The sequence below is a fragment of the Penicillium verrucosum genome, assembly GCF_028828655.1.
Source record: "Penicillium verrucosum strain IBT 35672 chromosome Unknown utg000001l_segment0_segment0, whole genome shotgun sequence".
Taxonomy (NCBI): Eukaryota; Fungi; Ascomycota; class Eurotiomycetes; order Eurotiales; family Aspergillaceae; genus Penicillium; species Penicillium verrucosum.
The window spans coordinates 12,656,218-12,681,442 of record NW_026643210.1 but is presented as its reverse complement, the minus strand read 5'-3'; the positions used below and the strand labels follow the sequence as shown (position 1 = coordinate 12,681,442).

Here is a 25,225-nt window from a genome sequence, read left to right as displayed (position 1 = left end):
ATAGTACTGTGCCTACTTGTTTCCTTTCTCTTTTGCTCTGTGGTTACGGCCGCTTTGGTGTTTACTTCCTATCGCATGGCTAACGTTGGTGACCTCCCCCCCCGTCTGGTGATAGTTGATCGAAGTACAAGCTCACAAGATGCTGATACTATTTGCTAAATCGACAGAACCAAGTTCCTTTTCCTATACGCAAAGACTATTTCTCGGTCTTATACCAGCAGTACAAGTTTGTTTTGGACGGGCCCAGTTTGATAAAGAAAGGCTATGAGCAATTCGCAAATGGCTTGTTCGAGATCCCACGGACATTCCGCTTTGGTCAGGTCATATTGTGCCAGTCGGAGTTGATTGAAGAGCTAAGAAGTAAACGGAGTACTCTTGTATCCCCCGAGCCGTGGGTTGATCAGGTAGGGCTGTCGGATGGATTTTCTACGTTTGCGCTAACAAATATCATACAGCTCCTCCAAGTCTCTCATGTTATGCCTGGCTATTTCCCCAAGGGAAGGGGATGGCCGAAAATCGCTAAAACTACGCCTGGTTTGATTCGTGCCACGGTTTACAAGCACTTGCATCGGTATATGCCCGCTATGAACCAGGCAATTATCTCGCAGCTGCAGACCCTAGACTTCAAAGATGGGGGTGAGTTTTGACTGCAGTTTATAGGCCAGATGTATCTCTAATGACTTCAACCAGAATTCAACATCGGCTGTTTTGATCTAGCATACTCGATCGTCGCCCGCAGTGGCAGTTTTGCTCTCGTTGGTTCGCGGCTTTCTCAGAATGAGGAATATCTTGAAGCTGCCAAGGACCACATCCTTGGGATGATAGTGACCGCCCGTGTACAATTTCTTGTTCCAGATTGCTTGAAACCGTGAGTTAGATGCTTCACTATATTCATTTTCGGTGGACTAAGATACAAATAGCTATATTGGGGGTTCATCGGTCGCCTCGCCACTCTTGGGACTGGTTGGGATATGCACGCCTCGCGTAAGATTATGCTTAGGCACTTCGATGCACGTGCAGCAGAATATCACGCCGAGATATTCACGGGCAATGGACCTAGTGAGACTAATCTCGATGACACGGACAATCCGGTATCCCCGTCTCCCCTTTCCCCCTTCCCCCATCCCTCCAATGACACCATAACTGAACAATCTACGGAGTATAGGTTGAAATCTTCCAATGGCTGTATGAGAGCAGTGTTCTGCGGGAGCGATGGACATATTCAGAGGTTATAGGTGAAATGTTGCTTCTGCAATTTGCCTTTATATACACCACGTCCTATGTAAGTCCACCGTGCGCATTGTCATTATCCTGCAATGTGCTAACTGAGTCACCAATAGGCACTCTACGGCGCCCTGGTTGAGCTAGCTCGACGACCCGAGTATATCGCACCCCTGCGCGAGGAAATTGATCTGATTTTCTCTGAAATGGGTCCAACCGTCCCAGCCTGTGATGGCATGGTTTTGATGGATAGCTTCTTGAAAGAGTGCCAGCGGCTACATCCGCCTTCAGCACGTACGTCTATATGCGACCACCCATGGAAATTGTGCATGGCTAATGCAATAATATGGATATTAGTCTCTGCCCATCGGGTCTGTATTAGTGACCTCAACCTTTCTAACGGTTTGTTCGCCCACACACACATTACTAGGCCACCTAGGAAATACCGAACTAATCAAATGTGGAATGGAACAGGTGTCACACTCAAGCAGGGTTCCCACGTTGCCGTCCCAAGTGGAATTATCCAACGATCCAGCGAGCACTATGCGAACCCCGACGCATTCGACGGTTTCCGGTTCGTCAAGCGTGCAGCAGCTGGAGCCAAGGACTCCCGGCTGGTGGACCTGAGCCCTGACTATTTGGTTTTTGGAATGGGCGCACATGCCTGGTAAGTCTCATTTCTGTCTGGCCTGTTTTTTCTTTTTCTTTTCATACCCGAGTTTCAAATCCAACCGCCCGGATCCTATCGGCTGACTTTTCGCTCGTGTTTGTAGCCCTGGACGATGGATGGCTAGCGCGTTGATGAAGCTCGTCTTCGCGCATATTCTGAACCAGTATGACATACTCCTGCCTAATTCAGCCTCTGCCCCCTTGACTGGCTCCCTTTCATTCGAGGAGTTTTATGTGCCCAACTTCGGGCTGAAGATTGCTCTGCGCCAGCGTTAGTAAGGATATCTCAGTAGGGGGACCGGGGTGATCGACGTGCATGCTAAAGGAAAGAGATAGAATTCTGATCATGGTTCGGCCGGGACAAATTCATATTATTTCAATTAATGTAGTGCTAATAACTTCAAAATGAAAGATACATAGTGAAATTGCCTTGGTGCCTTAAAACACAAAACACTACCCGATAAGCTGATAAGATCTTATCTTGACTCCGCTTATCTCCAACTGGTTAAACTTCATCTCTTCATTTTCCCCTGAAGTCGCTTCGAAATCATCATGGCTTCGTCAACTTCCTCGCAGAAATCCCGGCCTCTACTTATCCCACATAAGCGCGCTCTTCTACCCTCGGGAACCAACAAGTCAGACTACAAAGTATACAAAGTCCTCAATCCTAGCGCCATCCCCGCAGAGACGAGCATCAAACCATCATATGAAGAGGCTATTCAAGGGGGAAATAAGCCCACAGATTCAAACGAGCATAATAAAAGCACAGTTGAAGACGAAGACTACGAGCCCCAAACCCCACGCTTTGAAGTCTCATTCTCTATGCCGCCACAGCCCTTCCTGGACCCGCCAACTTGGGAAGCAATGCTCAAACACAGCCGCGAGAGATTAGCAGCACAGTCAATAAAAGTTGAACCGAGTTCAGAGGCAGAGCATGGAGAAGAGTCGGTAGAGATGATGAGACGACGGGTGGAGCGCGAGACGGAATATGGGTCTATGGCTATTCGTGGTCGGTCGAGTGTACGTGGACGTGGGAAGAGGGGAAGGGGGAGAGGCAATGTCTACTGGGGTGGTAGGCACTGACCTTGGTGGGTTTAGGATGAGCTGGAATGGTTTGCTTTGAGATACCCCATATTTTGTTGATACTAGGTCAGGTATGACCATTTGAATACTTCATTATTTAGTCAATATCTAGCGTGCTTTTCTAGGGGACCTTGCTCAGTATTGTATGGTGCTAACTTACTTGGTCTTGCTTTCATTTGTACTCGTCTATCAATACATTACTTAATAGACTCGTTTACATCCAGCCCTACATCCTAGAGATTATTGCTCTATAGACCATCTCATGTCACACAACGTGAAAGCAAGGAGGCAGCTTGAAACTCTTATCCAGTCCTGGACTGATAAACAGGTTGAAAATCTGATAGGTATGTATGCTAGCAGTAAACAAAACAACAAGTTAATGGTACATCTGGGAAACCAACAAAAATCGAGTCAAAGGAATAAAAACAATAGAATCATCATCATAGGTTCGTGTTTCATAATCATCATAGATCTCATATCAAAAGATCATCTCGGGGCATTGAAGCAATTTTCCAAAAACAAACCAAAAACCAAAACAACCAAAAAGCAAATGCATCGTGAAATCGTCGGGCAAGTATTTGAAATGTGTGAAACATATCCAATCATAAATGTGGTCATAACAGAGACGAAACAGAAAAAAGGGACATCATTTAAGTCATCTCATAGCCACCTCAGCTGTAGCACTAGATGCCACGTAGACAGGGCCACCGATACTCTGCTTGAGGATTTCCCTCCGGACAGCCCGCTTTCTCTCATCTCGTCGCTGGCGCACACGCCGTATGCGATTCCGCACATTACGCCATGACATCGACCGGAGCTTCAGTCCCCAGCGAGAGAGAGACCGGAAGCGAGTCGGGTTTAATGGGGATCCTGTTCGGAACATGCCTTGATCAACCAAGCTACCGTTGCTAGTCATCCCATTGAACAAGCGTCTCATTTCTGGGCTGCGGCGCGCCAAAGCAGATGGGCCATCGAAGATGATGCGCCGCTGGGGCAGGCCTAGAGAGTTGTTTACAATCAAGGATTCATCGAGGCGCGGCAAAGCTTCCCGCGTCGGGGAGGATTCTTTCTCCGGGGACCCCGGCACGTTTTCCCAGAATCCGCGGGGCCGCCAAAACGGATATAGACGACTATCCATTTCCATCCCTGCGGTTCGGTTCTTCGCTGATTTCACGGAGAAGGATCGCGACATAGTGTTGAAGGAATCCGACCGAGGGCGTGCACTCCAGGTACGACGGACGGAACTCCATCGTCGACCGAGGCCTCTGTTCTCATTTTGAGCGTCATCTAACGGAAGCGGGGGAAGAGGTCTGGCAGATGGGGGCTTGGGTGGAGGGCGAGGGTTCTTTAAAGGCGAGTCAACGGTGTACGTTGCTGTTTGTGATGGGTTTTCGGGTGTGCGAGGGGTTCGGGAAAGATCATAGGAAATCCCAAGATCTTGGAAAGGGTGCCTCGAGGAGGCTTGTACCCGAGGATCAACAAGCAGCAGTGAGTGATTGTTGTGTGCGAACAGACTGACGGCTGTAGCCTCTTGGATTTCGATAGGTCCCGGTGAATACGATGGAATTGAGCCCTGGGTGAAAGGCAAAGATGGAGGACGCAGGGTTGCCATGTCATCAGAGCTAGCAAAGAGGGCGGGCAGATTGGGAGCCTCGAGTAGGCCACGGCGGTCAGGTGAAGCCAAAACGTTATGACGAGGCGGGGATACCGGCTGATGCTCTCGATGCTTTCCCATCTCGAGGTCAACGGCTAAGTTATGGCTTCGTAGACTGTCGGAAGTAAGGGAAGTCGCACGGGAGTTGTTCCGACTCGTTGGTGCAGAAAGCGACGAGCTTCGGGGTAGTATAGCGGGACGCGCCGCGGGCCGACTGCGCAGGCTGTTGGAAGTGAGAGAAGTGGCGCGAGAATTGTTCTGACTTGTCGGTGCAGAAAGCGATGAGGCACGGGGTGGAATGACAGGTCGCCCCATGGAACGACCCCTGGAATCAGTCTCGCGAGATCGAGTCGACACCGAGTCAGAGACGGTGTGTTTCTTCTGCCCTGGGATATCTGTGCGGCCCGTTGAGGCTGTCGGAGGACGACGGCTTGATCGGTGAGAACCCGGTTTGGAAGAAACATGACTGATAGGACGGGACCTGAGAGATGAACTTCTCTCTGGGATGACCACCACGTTGATAGTTTCGATATTTGGCTGTATTGCACTGTTGCTAGTCATGGTCGAGAACGACATCTCGGATGTTCCATTCCGAACATCCTGATCAGAAATTCGACCAGCCTTGTGAACCAGGCGGTGTTGGGATTCGGGGATGGAGCCATAAGATGTACGCTCAGATCTTGTGATAGGAGAGCTGGCAGACCGCAGAGAGCTTCTCTTTTCAGTATGCCGGAGCATTCGCTGGGCTCGTTTCGGAGAGTCGATTATCATAGCCTCAACGGTGGATGTCGAGGAGATGACCGACAAAGGACGGGCGTCTGGTCCACTAAATCTTGCTAGACCCCCTGTGATGACGACCCAATGTTCTCGCGGAACTGCTCCATTGAGGTCTTTGCTTTGACTTCATGCGCACCATTGAGACGGTCTCGCAAACTTTTTTCTCTCATCAAGGAGGCATCTAGATGCTTTACATCCAACGCATCTTTCCCAGGGGTTGACTTATAGACTGATTGAGAGTGGCTCTGTGCAGACTTTCGCTTTCCGGCTAACGGTGTTGGTGACCCATCCACCGGGTTTGCGGCCCAATGTCCATCAAAAGACTCGAAGCCGGTGCCGCATTCAGTTTCGCTATGTTGTTGAGAAGCAGATGGCAGAGATCCTTTTAAATTTGAAAATTGTGAAAGATATCCATTTGAGGCGGGTGGCTTTGATGGTTGCCTCCTTTGTTTTGGGGTCTGAGTCGCGGTCTGAGACATGCGAACCGGGGTGTCCATATCGTCTTCCGATGAGATATTTTCCAAAGCCGTTTGGAATGAATCGGCTCGAGACGAAGAGGAGAAATAATTAAACTGGTTCAAGGTAGGTCGCTTATTCGAGTTCGTTCGAGGAGGCGTCACATCCGGGGTCGGAGGCTTAGAGGAACGGCGAGGGGTCAACATCCCAGACGTTGGTATGTCAGACAAAGAAGAATTCATTTTCTGAGGTGTTTGTTCGTCCACCACGACTTCGTGGCCTGCACCCGGGGGTGTCAAGGGAAGCGATGGCGTCGCAGTATGTCTCCCATTCTGATCCGGCGTGACCGGTTGGATGACCTCGATGCTAGGAACGATTACACCCCGCCGAGGGAGCGTCTTGTGAGACCTTAGGAGCGGCCGTTCGAATGCTCGCAAATCCTCCGATGACCCCATCACTTCCACGCCCGGCATCTCGGAAACAGCACGCCCACGGAGACCTGAAGCATCCACGGTCGCTGTTGTGAATTTCGATTCGCGTTTAGATACCTTTGGGTATCATAGTACTGAGTAGGATGTCTCGTTCAGAGTGTCGCAAGGGTTGCATCGCGCGCGCGAGCACTTCGCGACCAATATGCGACCAATGGTCAAAGTCAACGGATCCTAAAGCCCAAAGGCTTTGCTTTGTCTCTGTATGATGCAGGGGGGAGCCGATCGTCCGAGGTGCGTTCGAGTCCGTCACAAAGGACAAGAAATGGTCTAGTACGGAGTACGGAGCATGGAGCATGGAGCATGGGCATATGCTTTCACAGTTGAAGACTTTGGCTCGACCTGTCCCTGGGCAATGTGAGCTGTAAGGGTGGGATGGACGATGTTGGCGAGTGGCTGGGAAATCTAGTCTCAAGCCCTCTTATTCTCGTGTTTCAGCTAAGTATAAAGTAGTAAAGAATAATCATTCAAATAACATAGGATGAAAGAAATTAAAAAAGAATACAGAGTGTTCAAAAATGCTTGAAAGTTGAATAATACGGCCAAAGGGATCTTTTCGTGCCACTGTTTCCCGCCGATTAGCGCCTATTTCCTATTCAGGTAATATTGATGCCTTGTAGCCTCATCTTATTGGGACTTCATCACACTGGTAATCACACTGCAGATTCATCACATTAGCTTCTACCTAGGTAGGTATGAGGGATCTTTCAAATTCTGATCCTATCAAAGCTTAGAATTAATGTTAAGCTATTTCCAGTGACGTGGATTCATCCTGGAATGAACCAGTGGTTGGTTACTGTATCCTAATGTATATGCTTGGCCTCATCTACAAATCGGGACCATGTGGGGACTCAAAATTAAATGTGTCAGTATTCCTTGTCTATGGAATGATTTGAGATCTTATATCTCTATCACAGCCCTTGCTTAGCATGCTTAGCCCTTGATGCAGGTCTTGAACATACATACATTCCAGTCCTGGAGAGGAACAAGGTGCACATTCTTATTCGGGGCACAAATGAGGAACTAGCAAACGCAACTTCATTACTGACCGATCCCTGTGTGTGATTTCTAGATTCCTACTCCTCTTGCTACGCTAGACCTACTCTAGATTGATTGGTTTCTAAGGCCCGCCATGCAAGAGAGTTTAAAGCAGGCCCTATATTATTAGGCACGCAAGATCTCCCACCTATCACTCCTATAAGTAGTTGCGCGTCTGTGGGATTCATTTGTTCGTGATGCTTTCGACCTCTTCCGCCAGACACCCATTGCCCACGAGGTAACCTTCCACGACGAAGACGAATCATACATAGTTGGAAATAAGCTAGGTCTCACTGGAAGATTCATCCGAAACCTATGTGACCCAGTTATGAAAGCACTTAAACCCCTTCTAGGCATGTCTTCCATGAGATTCGCTGATATCTAGGCTATATGTCACGTAAGTGATGTGGTTCCGGACGTTTCTTTGGGTCTGGTCAATAGCGAGCGTACGCCTGACAATGTTTATTTGGTCGGGGAGTTGAAAACGTCTTGGACAGTTCTTGAGGCTTATATGAGGCTGAATCAACCGAACACCTCAGGTCTGTAATACAACATAGCAATTCAGGTATTTTTATTTCTCTGCCGTGCCAAATCCAGGCACCAAGGCATCAATGCCGTCATGCTATGCCCCTTCGTACACATACCATACCGTGGACACACTTCATCTCACACGGACAATTTCCTTCACCATTTATTCTTTTTCTCTACACCTTTATGATCTCGTTATTTCTCTAGAGATGGATGCACAAACCCTAATAAGGCGGTACGATGTTCTAAAGAACCTTCATCAACGAGTGAATGACTGCGAATCCTTCTTTCTCTCGCCTAGCGATCTTCAAGGTCTCGGGATCCAAGCCTGTACAGTGGGAATAACAGAAGACAGTATTCTGCAGTTTCACCCATGTTTTTTCCTACCTCACCCGGAGAGGGTCCTCCAAAAATATCCAATAGACACTTCGAAAATATCGGCCGATGGCCCTCCAAAGCTGGATAACCGCCCAGACTTTGATTCCATTTTGAGAAACGTCCTCACAACCTATCCAAATGCAGAAGACCCTATGGCAGTTGCAAGGAACTCTTATGAGGAAGCCATGATGGTGTCGGGGCCGGACGAGTGGCAGAGTCATGCTTTCCAAACACAGTACTATATGTCCTGGCATATCGGTACTCGCCGGAAGGGGCGACCAACATGTTCTTCACTTATGGACCTTGGATCTCTTAGACTACGGCGGTAAGTAATAATGAGAATCGTCAGGGATTTGAATGCATATACTGAATATCAACTAGGACGAAAAAAAAGAGAAACGACCCTCCGATTTCTGAGCACGCCTTTGGCCCATACTGGCAGATCAAGACTCTCTTAGATGACAGTAAAGAAAACGCACCTTTGCCACATGCGATTATAGACACTATCGCACACGTCCCCGCAAATCATGCCGACCAGAGTCTCACTCTACATGAAGTAAGGGCTATTGTGAACATGATGCTCATTCGAACATCTCATAGGCCCTTTCGGAGATATTCTATCCATCCAGTAAGCAACCTATGGTGTATATATCCATGGTTGGACGATACATCCTACTAACCCTATATCTCTACCTATGGATAGTTATTAGTTCTGTCTTATATGGGCGAACAACATGGAAGGATCATTCAAGCTTCGTTTGATGGAGAAAATCTGCTTCTACAGTATTCTCCATTATGGAGCTTCGAGGACGATGATACAGCACCGGTGGAACTCTTCATACGCTACTATATAAGCCAGCTAGTTGGGCTAGAGAGAGCGGACGCTGGTGTTCGAGGACTTGCCGAATCAGTTGCATTAATGGACCTAGAATGAGTGTTTAATATCGATTACCTAGCTTAGTTAAATCAAGGATAAGTGATAAAATTTCTTGGGGCTAAATAGACACCTAGAGTACATACACGACGGTGTGTTGATATGAAGGTTTTATATAAGGTTGAGGCAGGGCTGGCTAGGGGTCTACCTCTAGTACAACGTCTAGTATACTTCTGGCCTTCTAGTACATTATAGCAATGTGTATTAGTAGCAATGTAAACTCATGTTAGGTATGGGAATCAACGATCTAACAACAACACCAAATGACAACAAATTCTGATCATAACCGGTTAAACCGCGTTCGAGCCCCCCCCATAACCTTCAACCCACAAGCTATTCACACATCCGCTGGATCCAACGCGGAGTTAGCTGCAAGTCCGTTTCTTGCGGGTTCTGTGGTGGCCGCCCTATCAAAGTCTGGAAGTCGATTATCAGTGCATTACCAGACACCACTCCATCCCTAAGCGTAGCCGACCTAGTGCACTCCAAGACGTGAGTCTCGCGGCCCCTAGTGGTAGGCCTAATACTTTGGTTGACGACTTCTATCCAGATCTCGATGTCCGTATCGCGAGAGTTTGGTTTGGCGGAGATGATAACAACAAGCTTTGTTTAGTGATTCGAGTTAGAGTACCACCAGCGGGCATCCGTCCGTAGCTAAGGGACGGACTCGGATATACCGACCTCCAGAACAAGAGACGGCCATAGCATCGGTACCCCGGCGGCCGGTTTCCTTCTAGGGAAAAACGTAGTATCTCCCTCCTTACTACACACGCGACCATCGGACCGTCCAGCCCCTCCAAGCCAAAAGTCATAGTCCATAAAGCTCAACCCCATATAACCCAGAGTAAGGTTAATCTAGGTATCAAACTAACGGATGATCTTCTCGTAGTAGTGGCCCACCGTGATCCTATAGAGGATCTGGTGCTTATTATAAAGAACCGTTGCGCGCACCCCTTTTGGAAATTCACTATCGTCACCGTCCTCAATATAATTAATTCAGATTCAATTCAGATTCAATTCAGATTCAATTCAGATTCAATTCAGATTCACTTCAGATTCACTTCAGATTCAATTAACTTTAAAAGTCCCTATGTCCATTCTAGATGGCATTAATTTTATTAACCTTATAATCTAGCTATTCAGACCGTCCAGTATATGTCACGCAAGTGATGTGGTTCCGGACGTTTCTTTGGGTCTGGTCAACAGCGAGTGTACGCCTGACAATGTTCATTTGGTCGGGAAGTTGAAAACGTCTTGGATAGTTCCTGAGGCTTATATGAGACTGAATCAACCGAACCCCTCTTATCACCTTGAACCTCTGATCGGTATGTCCCTGCTTATCTCATTGTTAAGGGATACCCCAGATGGTGGTAAGAAGATGTTGATTCCTATTGTAAGCTGTTCTGAGGATATGCCTCATGCTTAGTAATACATGTTTAGTAATGTTCCTCCTGGGCCCTCACAACCTGCCCCCGTCCAAAGGCGGCTGCCGTCCTCGGTAGCCTTCGTGCCTCAGAAATCCACGAACGCGTGCGTGGGCAAAGGTGTCTGCGGCGGAGGCCGCATCAAGTGTGGCGTGTTTGGATACAGGCTGTGTCATGACTATTATGGACGCGGATCTCGCCAAATCGCTCGGCCTTTCGCTACAAAAATGCACGCCAGTGCCGGTAGCCGGAATTGGATCACGCCATTTGTCATCTGCCTTCGTCTCCTTCGACGTATTTTTTAGAGGCGTCGATAACGTCGCTCGCATTCCGATCGAGGCACATCTTGTCGAGAACCTTAAGGCGAAATTGCTCATCGGAATGGACATCATGGGCCACGAAGGCTTTCGTCTGGATTTCGACGCTAAGACAGTCAAGATTCCATCCTGTATGGGGTTGGAAGTCCCAGTCTCCCTTCATTCTAAACCACATCACGCAGCGCAGCGTGCAGTCTTCGGCAAGTTGCTGTGCGTATTGACGATGCTGGTATGCATAATATACTTTACAGCAGATCAAGCCGGACGGTGACTCTACTCGATTTTGAGACTGCAGTGGAGGTGGAGCCTAACACCCTTATCCCCACCTTTCACGAAATGGGAGCAATATTCGGACCGAACGCTATGCTGGGGCATGAGCATGGAGAATAGTCTCTTGAAATTTTTGTTCCCTAAAGCTTACTTGTTTCTCGTTGAAGCCCGAATTGAGATCAGAGTGTGATGGTTGAGGGAGGAAACAACAGGAAAAAAATATGTATTTTTAGTCTTACTGCCGAGTAGCGGCGACCCTAAAGAGATTATCTTGCCAGAGGATTGGAACTTGCGTTTACTGCTAGCTTGCCCTGCTAAGTGGTAAAACATTCCAGGATGGGTCAGGATCCGCATCTTCATTTTAGGCTTCTCCGAGCGAATAGGAGACTCGAAGCTTAGCGGATGTTCTCAGAATGGCAACACAGAGATCATGATGGGAGAAAACACAATTCCCAACATGTGGCAACGGGTGATGACGATATCAATCTCCACACCAGCCAGGGTTCTAAACCCTTTGGATTCAGGTCAAACCAGCGTTTTGTGTGAGGGAATACATTGATAAAGTAATATACCAAGTAAATATAGGGATCCAAGAAATAGTGAATGGTCTATACAAGTTGGGAGTTGGGAGTCTTCTCTATGCTCTCTGTTCCCTGCTCTCTGTTCCTGGTTCCTGGAATATGGTCTCTGGTCTCTGGTCTCTGGTATCTGACTTCTGATCTCTGTGGTAAATGGTATAAAAGAAAAGACCATCATCGATATTATACCAATACCCTAGGTATAAGATCCAGTGGATCAGTGGCGTATCATGACGTCCCGAGAGGTCGAACCAGGATGGGGACGGGCCTTGGCAGATGACATCGCAGGGAAAGATCTCTCATTTCGTCATAGCTCTCCCTTCCCCCGCCATCTTCTCCTTTCTCTCTCTCTTCTCTTCTTTTTTTTTTTTTACTACTTGATCTATAGCTTTCTGGTCTTTGTGTTTTTTCTTCTTCTATTCCTCTTGTTTTGTGATTTACAAAGTCCTTCAGTGGGGTAAATCCATTCTTCAACTTGTCTGACTTCCACACCTTGAAAATCCCTTCAATCGCCGACATCCTTCTTCTTCTAATCTCTCTGTTCTCTATTCCTCTCCAAAACCAACCCAGACATTTGTTTATGAATCACGATTCTTCTTTGATATCATGAGTACAATACAGAACATCAAGAATTTTATTCGGCATGGCAAGCAGGCCCGCCTTGTCACCCCTCATTCTGAGCCGACGACCGACGTTTCTGCCATCCACGCCGAGCCACAACGCCAACCGATAGGCCAATATTCACCTGCTCTCGAAGCTTTTGGCCCTGAAGGCCGATCCAATGCCCTCCACAAAGCTGATTCTCAGGTCAGGCAGGATCGCTCTGTTGAAATCGAACGTCTAGTGGCAGAGGAGAACATCAACCGATCGAAGATGCCCAAATACCCCGGTCTAGAGCGCTGGATCTTGGTGGAGAAGATGGGCGATGGCGCCTTTAGTAACGTTTATCGTGCCAAGGATTCAACAACGGAATATGGCGAGGTGGCCATCAAGGTCGTCCGCAAATTTGAAATGAATAGCAATCAGGTAGGTTCTGCCGAAAGGTGCCTTTCTTCTTCTTTTCCTTATGGCTTTTTGTGTTTCCGTTTATTTGCGCTTGTATGGTTTGCAATATGTCTACAAACATGGCCAATACGTTATGTAGAACGATCCTCACTATCCAACGGTCAAAAAAGTCCCCAAGGCGGCGGAGGTGCGCAAAAATTCTTTCCTGACGGTCGAGTTGCTTCCTGGCAATGATTACTTCCGTCTGCCGGCGAAACGATACATTACTTTGCGGCATACTACTGCCTTGGTGCATGGCTGCGCATCTTGTTTCGACATTGCTGACTCGAGTCTTTTTAACAGCGGGCAAATATCCTCAAAGAGGTTCAGATTATGCGTAATCTTGACCACCCCAACGTCGTCAAATTGATCGATTTCTCCGAGTCAAGGCAATATTACTACATCGTCCTCGAACTCTGCCCCGGGGGTGAATTATTCCACCAGATTGTCCGATTGACGTATTTCAGCGAAAACCTTAGCCGCCACGTCATTCGACAAGTTGCGGAAGCCATTGAATATCTACACGAGACATCAGGTGTTGTTCACCGGTTTGTCACCCCGTCAGTAGACATTTGCTCTTGCGAAAGCTAACATCTTTATGAAGTGACATTAAACCCGAAAACCTCTTGTTCTATCCAATTCCCCACCTTCCCAGCAATAATCCCAAACCTCAACAACCAGGGGATGAAGACAAAGAGGATGAGGGCGAATTTGCCTCCGGAGTTGGTTCGGGTGGTATTGGCAAGATCAAGCTTGCAGACTTCGGTCTGTCCAAGGTGATTTGGGATAGCCAGACGATGACACCTTGCGGTACCGTCGGATACACAGCCCCAGAAATCGTCAAGGATGAGCGTTACTCCAAAAGTGTGGACATGTGGGCCATGGGTTGTGTACTCTACACGCTTCTCTGCGGGTTCCCTCCATTCTATGACGAGAGCATCCAAGTCCTTACCGAAAAGGTGGCACGCGGCCAATACACATTTTTGTCACCCTGGTGGGACGATATTTCCAAGTCAGCTCAGGATTTAATCTCGCATCTCCTCACCGTGGACCCCGAAAAGCGATTCACCATCAAAGAGTTCCTCGCACACCCCTGGATACAGGGCACTGACGAGGAGACCACCGCCGCCGCCGACGCACCCCCTCTAGCAACACCCTACCTGCAGACACCCGACAAAGGCCCACAGCAACTCGACTCCTCCGGTGCCGAACACGGGCCCTATCAGCCCGCCAGTGCCCGCATCATCGACCAACCATCTGTCACACCAGAGCGCCGCATGGACTTCCGATCTCCAGGCGCTTTCAACCTCCGTGAAGTCTTTGATGTTGGCTATGCGGTACACAGACAAGAAGAGGAAGGAAAACGCCGCGCGAACGCGCGCCAATCCAACCGCGGTGGCACCGCAGGATTCCAGTCAGCACTGGGTGCTCTCAACGAAGATTATGGCGACGAGCCCGAGTACAGCCACCGTCTCGGAGGCCAACCACCAGCCAAGGTGGCCAAGAACCAAGGGGATATGGCCGGAATGGAAGCCAAGCTTCGATCCACGAACCTTGGCACCCAAAGCAGCGCCGCACAGGCACGACAGCCACCTAATCAGCCAAAGCCCAAACAGGGCTACGGGATGCACGATGCCAGTGTCGCTAGTGCTGCAAAGAGCTCTATTCGCAAGCATCAGCAGCCGTTTGAGCTTACTCTGAGCGGATCCACATTGCTTGAGAAGCGTGGCCGTCGTAATCAACCCGTGGCATAGACATGATGTATTTCTTCCATCAGGGTCATGATGTGATGTCTTCATAACTTCTTTGCACTTTGTTGATAAGCGATATTTTCACTGAGATTTCTTATCTCTACTTTTTTTGTTCTTCCCAAGGCCATTTTTTTGTTCGTTTTTTTCAAGCTCTTTGCGCGTTATCGGATCGGTCCCGGCGAGGAACCTGCACGCTACATAGTCACGATTGAAAAAATGGATGAGTGGGTTTTCTTTTTCGCTTTCTCTTGAGTTATCGGGGAGCTTGCCTCGACTGGAATGGAGTTCTTCCTGGTCTTTTCTTTTCCTTTTTGCTATTGTTATCATAGGGATTACGTCCATTCATATTTGTTAAGGATTTGCTAAGCAAATTTTTCAACATTCCAAGGTTGAAACCTTGGAAGATTTCACATATTTCATATAATCTTTCCTTTGGTAGCAGTCTCCAATTGGTCTTTTCTTTTGGTGCTGATGTAGTGAACTCATTCCCGGTCGCTAATCTATTAAGGTGTTCTCTTGTAGCCTGAGACTATTTTCTTATGTTTCATTTATATCCAGACTAGACTGGTAGTAACTTCTTATATCAAGCACATGATGCAATTTACGAGGCATGTGTAGCACATGTTATTGGAAAAGATATACACTCCATTGGCATAACTCAGAATTAAGAGAAAAAAAACACGAACTTGGTATCATTGGTATTTAATATGTTAAGTTCAGAGGCCACCTGGAAATGGCCACTGCATTATGAATATGGCGACAACACTTTCTCCGGTCCATATATTCACGTGTCAAGCATCAGGACTGATCGGTGATATGGATATGCTGTCCTTTTTTTGGGGGGGGTCGTGTTCTCATCGTGCACTTCCCAAGACAAGCAGAAAGCTGTGTAAGAATCGACGGTGTGCAAGACGGATTTGGGAAACTGAAACAAGTGACTTAACACATTGCTTCTTAAAGAGTCTGCCTGCCCCGAGTCTCGATGGGTAGGAGACACATGGCCACAAAGGAAGCCAGAATCAACGCGCCGGACGCATAGATTGGCGCGTTGGGGTTCGCACTACCAGCATAGATGGCGACAAGTGGAGCACAGAGACCAGTGATGCGGTTCAAGCAGCTGGAGATACCAGTGCCAGTACCGCGGTTGGGGGCGGGGAATGTCTCCGGAGTGTAGGCGAACAGGACACCATACATGATGTTCTGGAAGAAGGCCTCGAGACAACTGCACAGGAGCTGGATGTCGGAGTTTGTGGATGCGGTGAAGCAGAACAGCAAGATACCGGTGATCAGGGTGGAGATGGCCATTGTGCCCTTACGACCGATGTACTTGATCTCAACTGTCCAGCAAGCTAAGATAGAGCCAGGGACACCAACGATGGAGGTGATGGCGTAATTGCGGTAGGTGATGTAGTTCGAGTTGGTCACACCACCGGATTGAGAGAGGTACTGCGGCAAGAAGGCGTTGAAGAGAGGGTATCCCATGCCGATGGTAGCCCAGCAGAACCAGAGAAGAGCGGTATTGTAGCCCATACGCTTGTTGGCGAACAGGGGTGCAATGCGCTCCATTGAGAATTTGGAGAATAAACGGCCCAAGATTTGAGAATAGCTGAGCCCTGTCTCCTTTTCTTGCACCTCGACATGACCGCCAATTTCGTTGAGGATCTCGCTGGTCAACCAGGTCTTGGTGCCGTTCCTGTGGGCAATGCCATGAATGGAAGCGACAGCTTCTTCCTGGCGGCCGCGGGAGAGCAGGTACTTGGGCGACTCGTACAGGTGGAAGAAGAAGAAACGCAGAATGAACATGACAAAGGTGATGGCACCCAGGGTGAGGACCAGGTAGCGCCAGCCCATGTTGTTCTCCTTGGTGCAACCCTCATAGCCAGTGCAGCTGAAGTTAGGGATGAAAGCCCATGCAAGCAGACTGCCGATTAGCTGGCCAATGGGCCACCAGACACTCAGCATGGTCAACATGTTGCCGGAGACAAAGGGAAGGAACTCCAGGAAAAGAGCACCATCGACTGGCAGGTTACCACCTACACCAAGACCCAAGCAAGCGAACAAGCCACATGTTCTGCATTCATGATTAGCGAAAGATACAAAATTTGTTGTTCTCATAAAAAGGACTTACCCAATCCAAGTGGGACCACCAGCAGCAGCCAAACCAAATGAACCAGCCATGAACAGAGTGGCATTGAAAGCAAGACGACGACCGACAATATCAGAGGCAATACCCCAGAATGAGGCACCGATACAAAGACCCAAGAATAGAGCGCAAGTGGTGAAACGCACCCACGTATCGGAAAGACCGAATTCGTAGGAGATGGGGGTCAGTGTCAGGGCAACTCCCTACATATGGTTAGATTTGATCTGTGTGATCTATTTAGTTTTGATATCCTACCTGAAGCCAGATGTTGTCTGCTGTCCAACCAAAACCACAAAGGAAGAACAGCTGCCATTGATACCGACCCATGCCAATATCCTGCAGGGCTCTGTTGACCACCTTTGCCTTGCCTGTGTCGTCGGGTTAGATCAAAGAATCCAATTGCATGAAGCTTCCACGCAGGGACCAGTGAAAAAAATCCTGGAGAAACATACGGTCATAAGCAGAGTCATTGGTGGAAGTGGAGACGTCAGCCTCGATCTCTGCACGAAGACCTTCGAGGGTCAGACAAGTTGAATCATTAGGGCCGGCAGCACCGTTCTCCGAGGAAGATTCGCCATCCGAGCTGGTCACCTTGTCTGTCTTTTCCGAGAGGTGGTGAGCAGGTCCATCGGCGAGTGGGATGACAACGTTGGGGAAGTTCGGACTATCCCTTTTGAAAGGGTTAAATTTTTCGAGACCCATAATGACGGTTCTATATGTCGCTTTGGAATATGTTGTTCAATTGCCTGGGATTTGCTGCTGTCTGTCAGGGATGTCGCTTTTCGCACGTTCTATTCCGTTCAAGTATCGCTGGGAATTCCGTGAGAGGCCGAGAGTGGATCTACAGGTGTGGGGAGCTGCAATGGGGTCATATATCGTGAATCCGGGGGCAATTCGCTGTGGGCCGAAAGTGGCGCAAGGACAATGGTCGATATGTACTGCTGTCGAGGCTTGCAGATGGGCTTGTTGCTATCGATGCTGGATTTTGTCGCAATCGCTGTCGATGAGATCGTTGTCGCGAGGGTGATGCAAGATTGCTACTGAAGAGCGGATCTGAAGTACCTCGTGCTTGGTCTTTGTTGAAATTGATTTCTTTTCACGAGGTAGTGATGGACAATAAGAAATGACCCGAGAGCGTGAAAGAGAAAGTTCTGGCACCGGGGTAGAAGATAGAAGGCTAAGAGACGGAGCTCTAGCAAGATGTAACCTTTGGAATGAAGTAAGGTAAGCTGAGGGTAGCTTTACCTTATTCAGGATGGTTTGAGAGGTGAGGGAAAAATTGGGAATTGACAGAAGAGGAAAGAAGAGAAAAACGGAAATGAGGTGGGATTCGAGAGTTGCTATATAACTTATTGGGAGCATCCCAAGGATGGGCAATGTGCTCGGTTTTTTTTCTTTCTTTCTTTTCATTTCCTTTTTTTAAAATTACCAAATGGTTCTCTGTATCTACTTTGGTACAATATGTCGTAATTGGCCGAGGCCGAAAAGCGGGACTACAAGAAAAAGGTGTGATGATATTGTGTAATGGTCTGTAACTTTTGCAATTCAAATACGAGACAAAAAGAACTGGCTCGGCCCCGGGACCGGGGTCGGGTTCTTTACGGAGGACGGTCCGTACATTTATTTGATCATTTGTATTCCCGTTGTCGGCAATCAAAGCTTACATACGGAGTACGTTTATAGATGCACTGCTAGTAAGAATCTCTCTAATCTGAGTATTTCCAAGCTGAACCATATATATGACCTCTCTCTTCTTGGTTTCTTACTGCCTTACTATAACTATAGTTAATCACATCCTCATACTTAACATTTCAATAGTAGATCCAACAGTCGTTTATGACTGGCAGTACGGACAGAACCCAAGGGTGGTCCCGTGCGGGAAAAAGAGAGGTTCCACCATAGCGTACACCAATACTCCGTACTCCACACACTTGGGCGTATTGTATTAATAAAATTGTTGACGTTAGTTAATAATTCACAACCACACAGGGAATAGCTTAAAAAGGAATCCCTAAAGACCGGCGAGTGGTTGACGTTGGCCGATTTTTACTTTGCAGCACGGTCCTTCGATGTTCTTCGGATCGGTTCAACGCCACCAAGGCAAATCCGATATACAATATACTTCAGCCTCAGCCCTGGAAGGGTCCTCGCCTACTCGCCTACTCTACTATATATGACCGTATGCAGAACTCAGACAGACCTGTATAACTAGTTATCGAACATCATGCACAACTTTTGTAGAAACATATCATATATCGGAAAGGGTCGAAATAATGAACAAATAGGAGACCCAATTGGTGGCCTCCATGATCCAGATCCACCAGGAAAATTTTTGCAATGAGACCACTTTAGCCGTACTCCATAGTTACCCTCCCACTACTCTTGTTTGGGGCAAAGTAATGAGATCAAGAAACCGCACGCGTGCTTTGCTCGAACGTCACCCCTACCCTACCCCTCTATGTTGTAGTTACTTTGTTCTTCTCACCTCTTTGCCCTTTCCCAAGATATTCGACATGTTATTGTTTTCAATTCAATATAACATCATGTCCGGATTGTCACCAATATCAAACCCAATGCTACAACATTATAGAACAAGAGAAAAAGAAAAGAGTTGAACTCACCCGTGAGTCTTGGCGGAGGCACATCCATGCCGCATTCAGGCCCGGGGGACCGCTCTCGGCCAATCACAGTCCTTTAATACACCTGTAACCTTCTGTAACCTCGTGTAACCTTCCAGGGGTTCCCAGCACATACTTTCCCGGATAAATTACTCCCACTTACCATTTTAGGATTAGCCCGGTGTTCTGCCGCCATACGGTACAACCCACATTGCTTGTCGGCAAATGTTCATATTCTTGACTTGGGTCACTCAATGTACAACATACTCCGTACGGAGTACACTTGTGGAGAATGAGTGGCTCTCGGTTATGGTACTTGACATTCCCAACCGGTTATTTGTTTCCTTTCAGGCCGGAAAGTCAATCCGGCAGGTGGGGAGTCCAGGGACATTAAACCCCACTGACAGCTTTTACCTTTACTTATGTTGTAATTCTTTTGGATTGGACTAGCCCACTACAAAGTACGTACAGTCTGCTTCGGTATAAAAGTTCTCGATTATCTTCTTTTTACAATGCGTAGTTGCAGCAGTTGTTGCCTCCGAATATGAATTGCTCGGCCAATGCTCTCACTCGTGAGAGCATAGGTTGAAGAGCATTTATGGTGTACATCGCACATTTTTTATCCCTTTCAATTTGCGAATTGGTAATGGGTAGTGTAATTACATTTAATTGTGATTGACTGGAACTCTGAACAATTATCGAGCTCCACACTGCTGGAGCACACCACCTGTTACCAGCTTACGATGTATACACTAGCCCGGGGGTTGTGCGCGAGTCCTCTGAGCTATACCAAGTACGTTGTCGAGCGCTGCAGGAGACTGCAATGCTTTGCACTAAATAAATAAAAGTCCATTAATTGCGTTATATCGTGTACAAAACCAACATATGAAGCAGATCCTGGGCCTGCCAATACTTATTCTATACATAATGAAAGGGACAATGTTGGGCGTTCGTGACAGTCGATCATATAAGGCCCTCTTTCTCTTTGAACAACCCAAACACCACCATTTCGCTCGACAAATAGAAAGACATACATCAATCCGCCGTTAGCAAGATTCATTCAGACACTAGAGTTCCTCGGTACGTCTGAGCAGCCATTCAAGGTGACGATAAGCCACACGAGGCTGGTACTGCGGTTGCATGTGACCAGACTGGAAACTCTGAGCCCACATCAGGCCACGCTCATAGTGCTGAACACCCATGACACCCTGGGGGCCATCGACACCAGTCTGGCCATTCTGGGCAAAGACATTGGCGTACATGAGATCCGGAATCTTAATATCGATGGGAGCATGTGGCTTATCCTGGAAGCCGAGATTGCCGTTCCAGGTCATATTTTGGATGGCCAAGAGCGTGCCGTTGGTGAGGACAACCATATCCAAGTCACCATTTGCAATGAGAACGCGGTTGGTAGCTTCGATGACCTGCGGCAAGACGTGCTCGATCGGGTTCGCTGAAATATCGCCTTCTTGCTCCGGGCCGGAGTTACCACCGACGAATACAGGCTCTGGGGAACACTCGCTCCAGGTGCCCTTGGGTGCGTGTAGCGCGTGCTTGACATCTGCACGATCGAAGTAGACGCTTGCTCCGGCTGCTTTGTATTCGAGTGAGGTGGGGAAGCCGAGAACGTCCCAGAGGAGCGGGCACATCTGGTTGATCTCGTAGACGTCGAAGCATGGGTTGATGTGGAGTATTTCATGGTTGACGAGGTCAAACAGATCACAGTCGTCGCCTAAGCTGCTGCCTAACAAAGGTGGTTGAACTCCAGGCGGTGGGAAAGAGAGGTACTTGTCGATGAATGCCTCGTATCCGCAGGATTTGTGCTTTCTGTCGAGCTCCGCCATGAATGATTTATTGAAGCTGAATAGGTTCGCATTTTCGTGGACAAAAGGCACAATGGGCAGTTGTTCCTGAACGGTGTCGAACTGTCCAATGCAGGGGTCGTATGCCAGCGCACCTTGGTAAATAGTCAGAGTTTGCATCCCAGCCTTCTGAATATTTGTGATAACTCACCATCTAGATCGAAATACTCCTTGTCTTTTTCATCGAGCATTGCAGCTGAGATGTATGGCACGTAACGTCCAGCATAACTCTCACCGGTCACATAGATCTTGAAGTTCTTGATTCCAAAAATCTTCTGGAAGTTCTTGAAGAACTTGACAAAGTCCTGTGCAGTCTCCTCTTGTGAAGTAGCAGTTGGTGTGCCGACGGAGTAACCTGTCCCGATAGGCTGGTCGACCCTGTGAGATGTTAACAGGCTTTTGGGTTCGTGTGCATGATAACTACTTACCACAGCACATTGGTAAGGTTAACCCAAGCATAGGGGTTCTCCACAGGGGCAAAAGTACCAGGTTGCCATATGAAGCGACCAGTCTCTTGCAAGAAACTCTCCATCGAACTGCATCCAGGACCACCGTTGAGCCAGATGGTTACTTCGTCTACAGGCTCGTTGATGGTAGGCTGAAAGATGAAGAAGAGCGATCTGGAGCTATTGTCCATATCAATTGGCACCAGACCAGAATACATCTCGCCGATATCAAATGCAACCTCCGGCAGGGAGTCCACCAGGTAATCTATGGGTCTATTAGGATTTTTTGCTGCTGACAATGATCCAACGGCACTCACGCTTGGTTTCCTTATTCAAGAAGCGGTAATCCTTGTCCGATTTCTTAGGTTTGAGGTTACGAGCCTCAACTATTCGTTTCGCCTTCTCCTGTGGCGCACGAGCCATCTCTGCAAAGCGTCCATGTTTGAAAGCAGCCGCGAGATCTGATCCCAGCGAAAGGGCTAGGAGAGCAGATGTCAGGACCGATTTGAGTAACATCCTGGATTGGTATGGATGGGCCAGAAGGGAGATAGGATGAGTCTACTTATTATTCTCGGGGAGGGGACACAGCTATATACGATCCTCCCAAAAGGCCTACCACTAGCCCCTGATCATGCACTCGGTAGGCCCATTTAAATTAATAAAAGGTCACTTTACCATATTGGGTGATTCCAAGTGGGTGATTGGAAGAAATCCTTAGCTTCAGACCTGAGAATGCTTCTTCTGCAGGTGGCGCAGCCTTGGAATCCCTTGTTCGATAACAGGTCTCCACTGATATCGGCTTCCTCGGTCATCCCGTGGTCAACCCCGGAGAAAGAAAGGTCTCCTATGAATCTTGCTGCTACCTCTTTCGGTCCCAGATCGAGGGGTATTCCGCTAGTTTTATCCGCAGTGTTGGATGATTGTAGGGAATAATATCATAAATAGCTGGTGTAAGATGTCGGCCACTTTGTGCACATCCATCATTGGGACCGGATGAGCGACGGATTCCGGCGAGATCGACAGTTATCTGTCACTTTGGGATAACAAACTCCGTCTATGAAAAGCGGGGGTACCTCGCAATTCGCAATTGGTCTGACATGCTTCTTATCCCTGCTAGCCATCGTGTGCGGATACATAGTCGTCCTACGACGGTTGTGACGGTCTGATAACTTAGGTAACTAAGTTAGGTGAGAAATCCTCTTAATAATTCAAATGAGCTGCCCAGTACCCTCCGGTTAAACCCTCACGTGCGAACATTACCTGACTACTACATATGTACCTCACAAAATCAAGACGATCGTTGTGTCTACGAAATACTCTATACCTGGGCCGAGGTTCCCGGAGCTCTAAAGTATAGATCATAGATCCCAAGCATGCCAAGCTTTCCAGGTTGCTTGACATGTTTGACTGATTGGCGGCCTAACAGGCTCCCTTTTCGCCGAGAAGTGTCAGCCGACGAGGTTAATATACTCAGTTATTTTGATGGGTATACTCGATAGTCGTACTAGGCTTTCTCCTAAGGACAAAAATAAGAGCACTATAATATAACTACTATTTATATTTGACATAGTCTAACATAGAAAAACAAAAAAATGGACTCGCGGGGAATCGAACCCCGGACCACTCCCATGCTAAGGGAGTATTATACCACTAAACCACAAGCCCAGTTCGATGGAAGAGGCAGCCTTTTAACGTATCATAAGCCTAAACAACTGTTCTTCATGTTCTTTCAAATTACTTGGACAGAGAAACTGCTACCGAGGCAGATATCTACAGTCGAGAGGGTTGAGGTCTGAGGTACCAATGTGGGGCCTAAGGCCACCACAACAATATTGAATTCGGATCAATCTCCGGAATGAAGCCTATGTGGCCGGCAAGATTCATCGCAAGGATCAGGTAAAGAGTGAGCATGGGGAAAGACTACAAATACAAAGAGGGGAAAGGGGGAGAAGGGGGGGGATGAAGTAACCTAGGAGACGAATTCATCGTCCTCTTGTAGGATTTGTTGCAACCGAGAAAACAGTTCGAGCTCCATGCGCTGAGCCGGGAGTGGGCCACGTATGATTTCATTCATCATATCAGTCCCCGAGGGGAAATCGTGCTCGAAGATAGGCTCCCCAGCCCCCTTCATATTAGCAAGTACACACTGCTGGAAGTGCCAACGAAGCAATTCATCTGCAACATGGTCGAGGTTGTTTGGATCTCGGCACACAATATCTAGTATTCGACCGTCCACATTCCAGTTATTGCCACTAAAATCAATGATCTTATATCCATCCTAAATAGTTATATATTAGTAAACGATTTATCGCTTATCTAAGGTATATTAGTTTACTTACGTCTGGATTGACCGATAGTAGAAAGCTATCGAACAGCTGGTGCATATGTGCAGCGAGTAATAGCCCGTTCTGCACCGAGTTCACTGGGTGTCGTCCGGGACGTGTAATAAAACGGCTAAAACCACCGAGGCTCCAAAGTTCCTGCTGCCCCATAGGGAAGATATGGGCGGCTTCAAATCCGGTCCACTCATCTGAACTTGCAAACTGGTTGACTACTCCAGTAAACACGCACTTTCCGTCCCTGGCTCGTACAGAATCTCGAAACGAGTCTTCACGAGCGCTTCGGCTACGGGAATGAATCCGTAGAACACAAGTGTCACGGGTTAGTTTGATGTCGCCTAATAAAGTTAGCCTATTCCTCACTCCTAAAACAGAGACTCACCCTGAGGGCAAAAGATATCATAGTCACCTTCCGCTAAGCGGTTGTTATTTATCGGAATTGGTACACCGGTGCCTTTGAAGTGGATCGAAATGGTTGCTTCCACGTCTAGTAGCACATCCGTTAACATGTCGAAAAAATTGGCGTTTGTGATGGATCCACTTTGGCGGACTCCGCCGAGGTGAACCCCTGTAGAACCGTTATAAAAGTTCACATTACGGTGAGCCGAGCGCGACATGTTGTCGTAGTGGAGACGATGTGATTGGGGTAAAAGCGTGGAAGAGTGGAGAGGTTTGTGTTGGGTCATGTGTTTGCATTTAAACTATATAGTAGTGCTCGATTGGTCTAATAATGAAGTAGCTATATCTTACGGAGCTTAATTGGTCGCTTTTCTATCCCTTGACTTCTAGATATGCTATTGGTACTCCGTAGTAATAGGGCCAAAAGACTTGTTTAGCCTCGTCTAGATCCTTCGTTTAAAATAAAACACTATGATAGGGTATCCTCTATAGGATAGATGTACGTCTTGTTTTTACAATCCTTAGGATTTGGATATTCGTAACCAGGAAAAAGGAACATGTCGACAAAGTACTTCTTGTATATTGAATCTCGAAATGAGGCTCATATAGATCGACCTTTTATAAAAGAGCCTCTTGCACAGGTGACACGTGGTGGAATGCATGGTAGGAGAAATGGGAGTAGCGGCACCCGACAATATAGATAGCGCCAACACAGTAAACTTCTTTTGTTTACACAAAATATAAGGCATCTCATGCTTTCTAAGGTCCTAACCTTGGAAGGTTATGTAGAGTTTACATGGATTTGTTA

General features: G+C 47.7%; 10 protein-coding genes across 10 annotated transcripts; 5 read left to right on the top strand and 5 right to left on the bottom strand.

Moving 5' to 3' along the window:
* Positions 1-75: 75 nt before the first annotated feature.
* Positions 76-2,166, top strand: N7516_004667 (cytochrome P450; the record flags this gene model as incomplete). The annotated part of the gene is made up of 9 exons (XM_057217387.1): positions 76-108; positions 168-404; positions 456-636; positions 691-836; positions 921-1,091; positions 1,166-1,282; positions 1,341-1,515; positions 1,579-1,888; positions 1,995-2,166. 9 exons carry the CDS (start codon positions 76-78, stop codon positions 2,164-2,166), a joined length of 1,542 nt encoding a protein of 513 aa, XP_057079270.1.
* A 276-nt stretch (positions 2,167-2,442) lies between these two features.
* On the top strand, positions 2,443-2,973 carry N7516_004666 (uncharacterized protein; the record flags this gene model as incomplete). The annotated part of the gene is made up of 1 exon (XM_057217386.1): positions 2,443-2,973. The coding sequence occupies one exon, from the start codon at positions 2,443-2,445 to the stop codon at positions 2,971-2,973; it is 531 nt and encodes a 176-aa protein (XP_057079269.1).
* Positions 2,974-3,628: 655 nt separating this feature from the next.
* On the bottom strand, positions 3,629-5,398 carry N7516_004665 (uncharacterized protein; the record flags this gene model as incomplete). Its single annotated transcript, XM_057217385.1, has 1 exon — positions 3,629-5,398. The coding sequence occupies one exon, from the start codon at positions 5,396-5,398 to the stop codon at positions 3,629-3,631; it is 1,770 nt and encodes a 589-aa protein (XP_057079268.1).
* Positions 5,399-5,463: 65 nt separating this feature from the next.
* N7516_004664 (uncharacterized protein) lies at positions 5,464-6,333 on the bottom strand (the record flags this gene model as incomplete). Its single annotated transcript, XM_057217384.1, has 1 exon — positions 5,464-6,333. The coding sequence occupies one exon, from the start codon at positions 6,331-6,333 to the stop codon at positions 5,464-5,466; it is 870 nt and encodes a 289-aa protein (XP_057079267.1).
* A 1,790-nt stretch (positions 6,334-8,123) lies between these two features.
* N7516_004663 (uncharacterized protein) lies at positions 8,124-9,226 on the top strand (the record flags this gene model as incomplete). The annotated part of the gene is made up of 3 exons (XM_057217383.1): positions 8,124-8,617; positions 8,674-8,920; positions 8,996-9,226. 3 exons carry the CDS (start codon positions 8,124-8,126, stop codon positions 9,224-9,226), a joined length of 972 nt encoding a protein of 323 aa, XP_057079266.1.
* Positions 9,227-10,833: 1,607 nt separating this feature from the next.
* Positions 10,834-11,357, top strand: N7516_004662 (uncharacterized protein; the record flags this gene model as incomplete). The annotated part of the gene is made up of 2 exons (XM_057217382.1): positions 10,834-11,177; positions 11,222-11,357. 2 exons carry the CDS (start codon positions 10,834-10,836, stop codon positions 11,355-11,357), a joined length of 480 nt encoding a protein of 159 aa, XP_057079265.1.
* Positions 11,358-12,421: 1,064 nt separating this feature from the next.
* N7516_004661 (serine/threonine-protein kinase) lies at positions 12,422-14,613 on the top strand (the record flags this gene model as incomplete). Its single annotated transcript, XM_057217381.1, has 4 exons — positions 12,422-12,841; positions 12,960-13,007; positions 13,163-13,407; positions 13,464-14,613. 4 exons carry the CDS (start codon positions 12,422-12,424, stop codon positions 14,611-14,613), a joined length of 1,863 nt encoding a protein of 620 aa, XP_057079264.1.
* Positions 14,614-15,564: 951 nt separating this feature from the next.
* On the bottom strand, positions 15,565-17,455 carry N7516_004660 (uncharacterized protein; the record flags this gene model as incomplete). The annotated part of the gene is made up of 4 exons (XM_057217380.1): positions 15,565-16,681; positions 16,739-16,956; positions 17,009-17,121; positions 17,206-17,455. 4 exons carry the CDS (start codon positions 17,453-17,455, stop codon positions 15,565-15,567), a joined length of 1,698 nt encoding a protein of 565 aa, XP_057079263.1.
* Positions 17,456-20,438: 2,983 nt separating this feature from the next.
* sxa2 (putative pheromone processing carboxypeptidase (Sxa2)) lies at positions 20,439-22,195 on the bottom strand (the record flags this gene model as incomplete). Its single annotated transcript, XM_057217379.1, has 4 exons — positions 20,439-21,328; positions 21,385-21,611; positions 21,662-21,944; positions 21,997-22,195. 4 exons carry the CDS (start codon positions 22,193-22,195, stop codon positions 20,439-20,441), a joined length of 1,599 nt encoding a protein of 532 aa, XP_057079262.1.
* A 1,453-nt stretch (positions 22,196-23,648) lies between these two features.
* Positions 23,649-24,635, bottom strand: N7516_004658 (HNH endonuclease signature motif containing protein; the record flags this gene model as incomplete). The annotated part of the gene is made up of 3 exons (XM_057217378.1): positions 23,649-23,957; positions 24,019-24,356; positions 24,401-24,635. The coding sequence occupies 3 exons, from the start codon at positions 24,633-24,635 to the stop codon at positions 23,649-23,651; spliced, it is 882 nt and encodes a 293-aa protein (XP_057079261.1).
* Between the last annotated feature and the right edge of the window lie 590 nt (positions 24,636-25,225).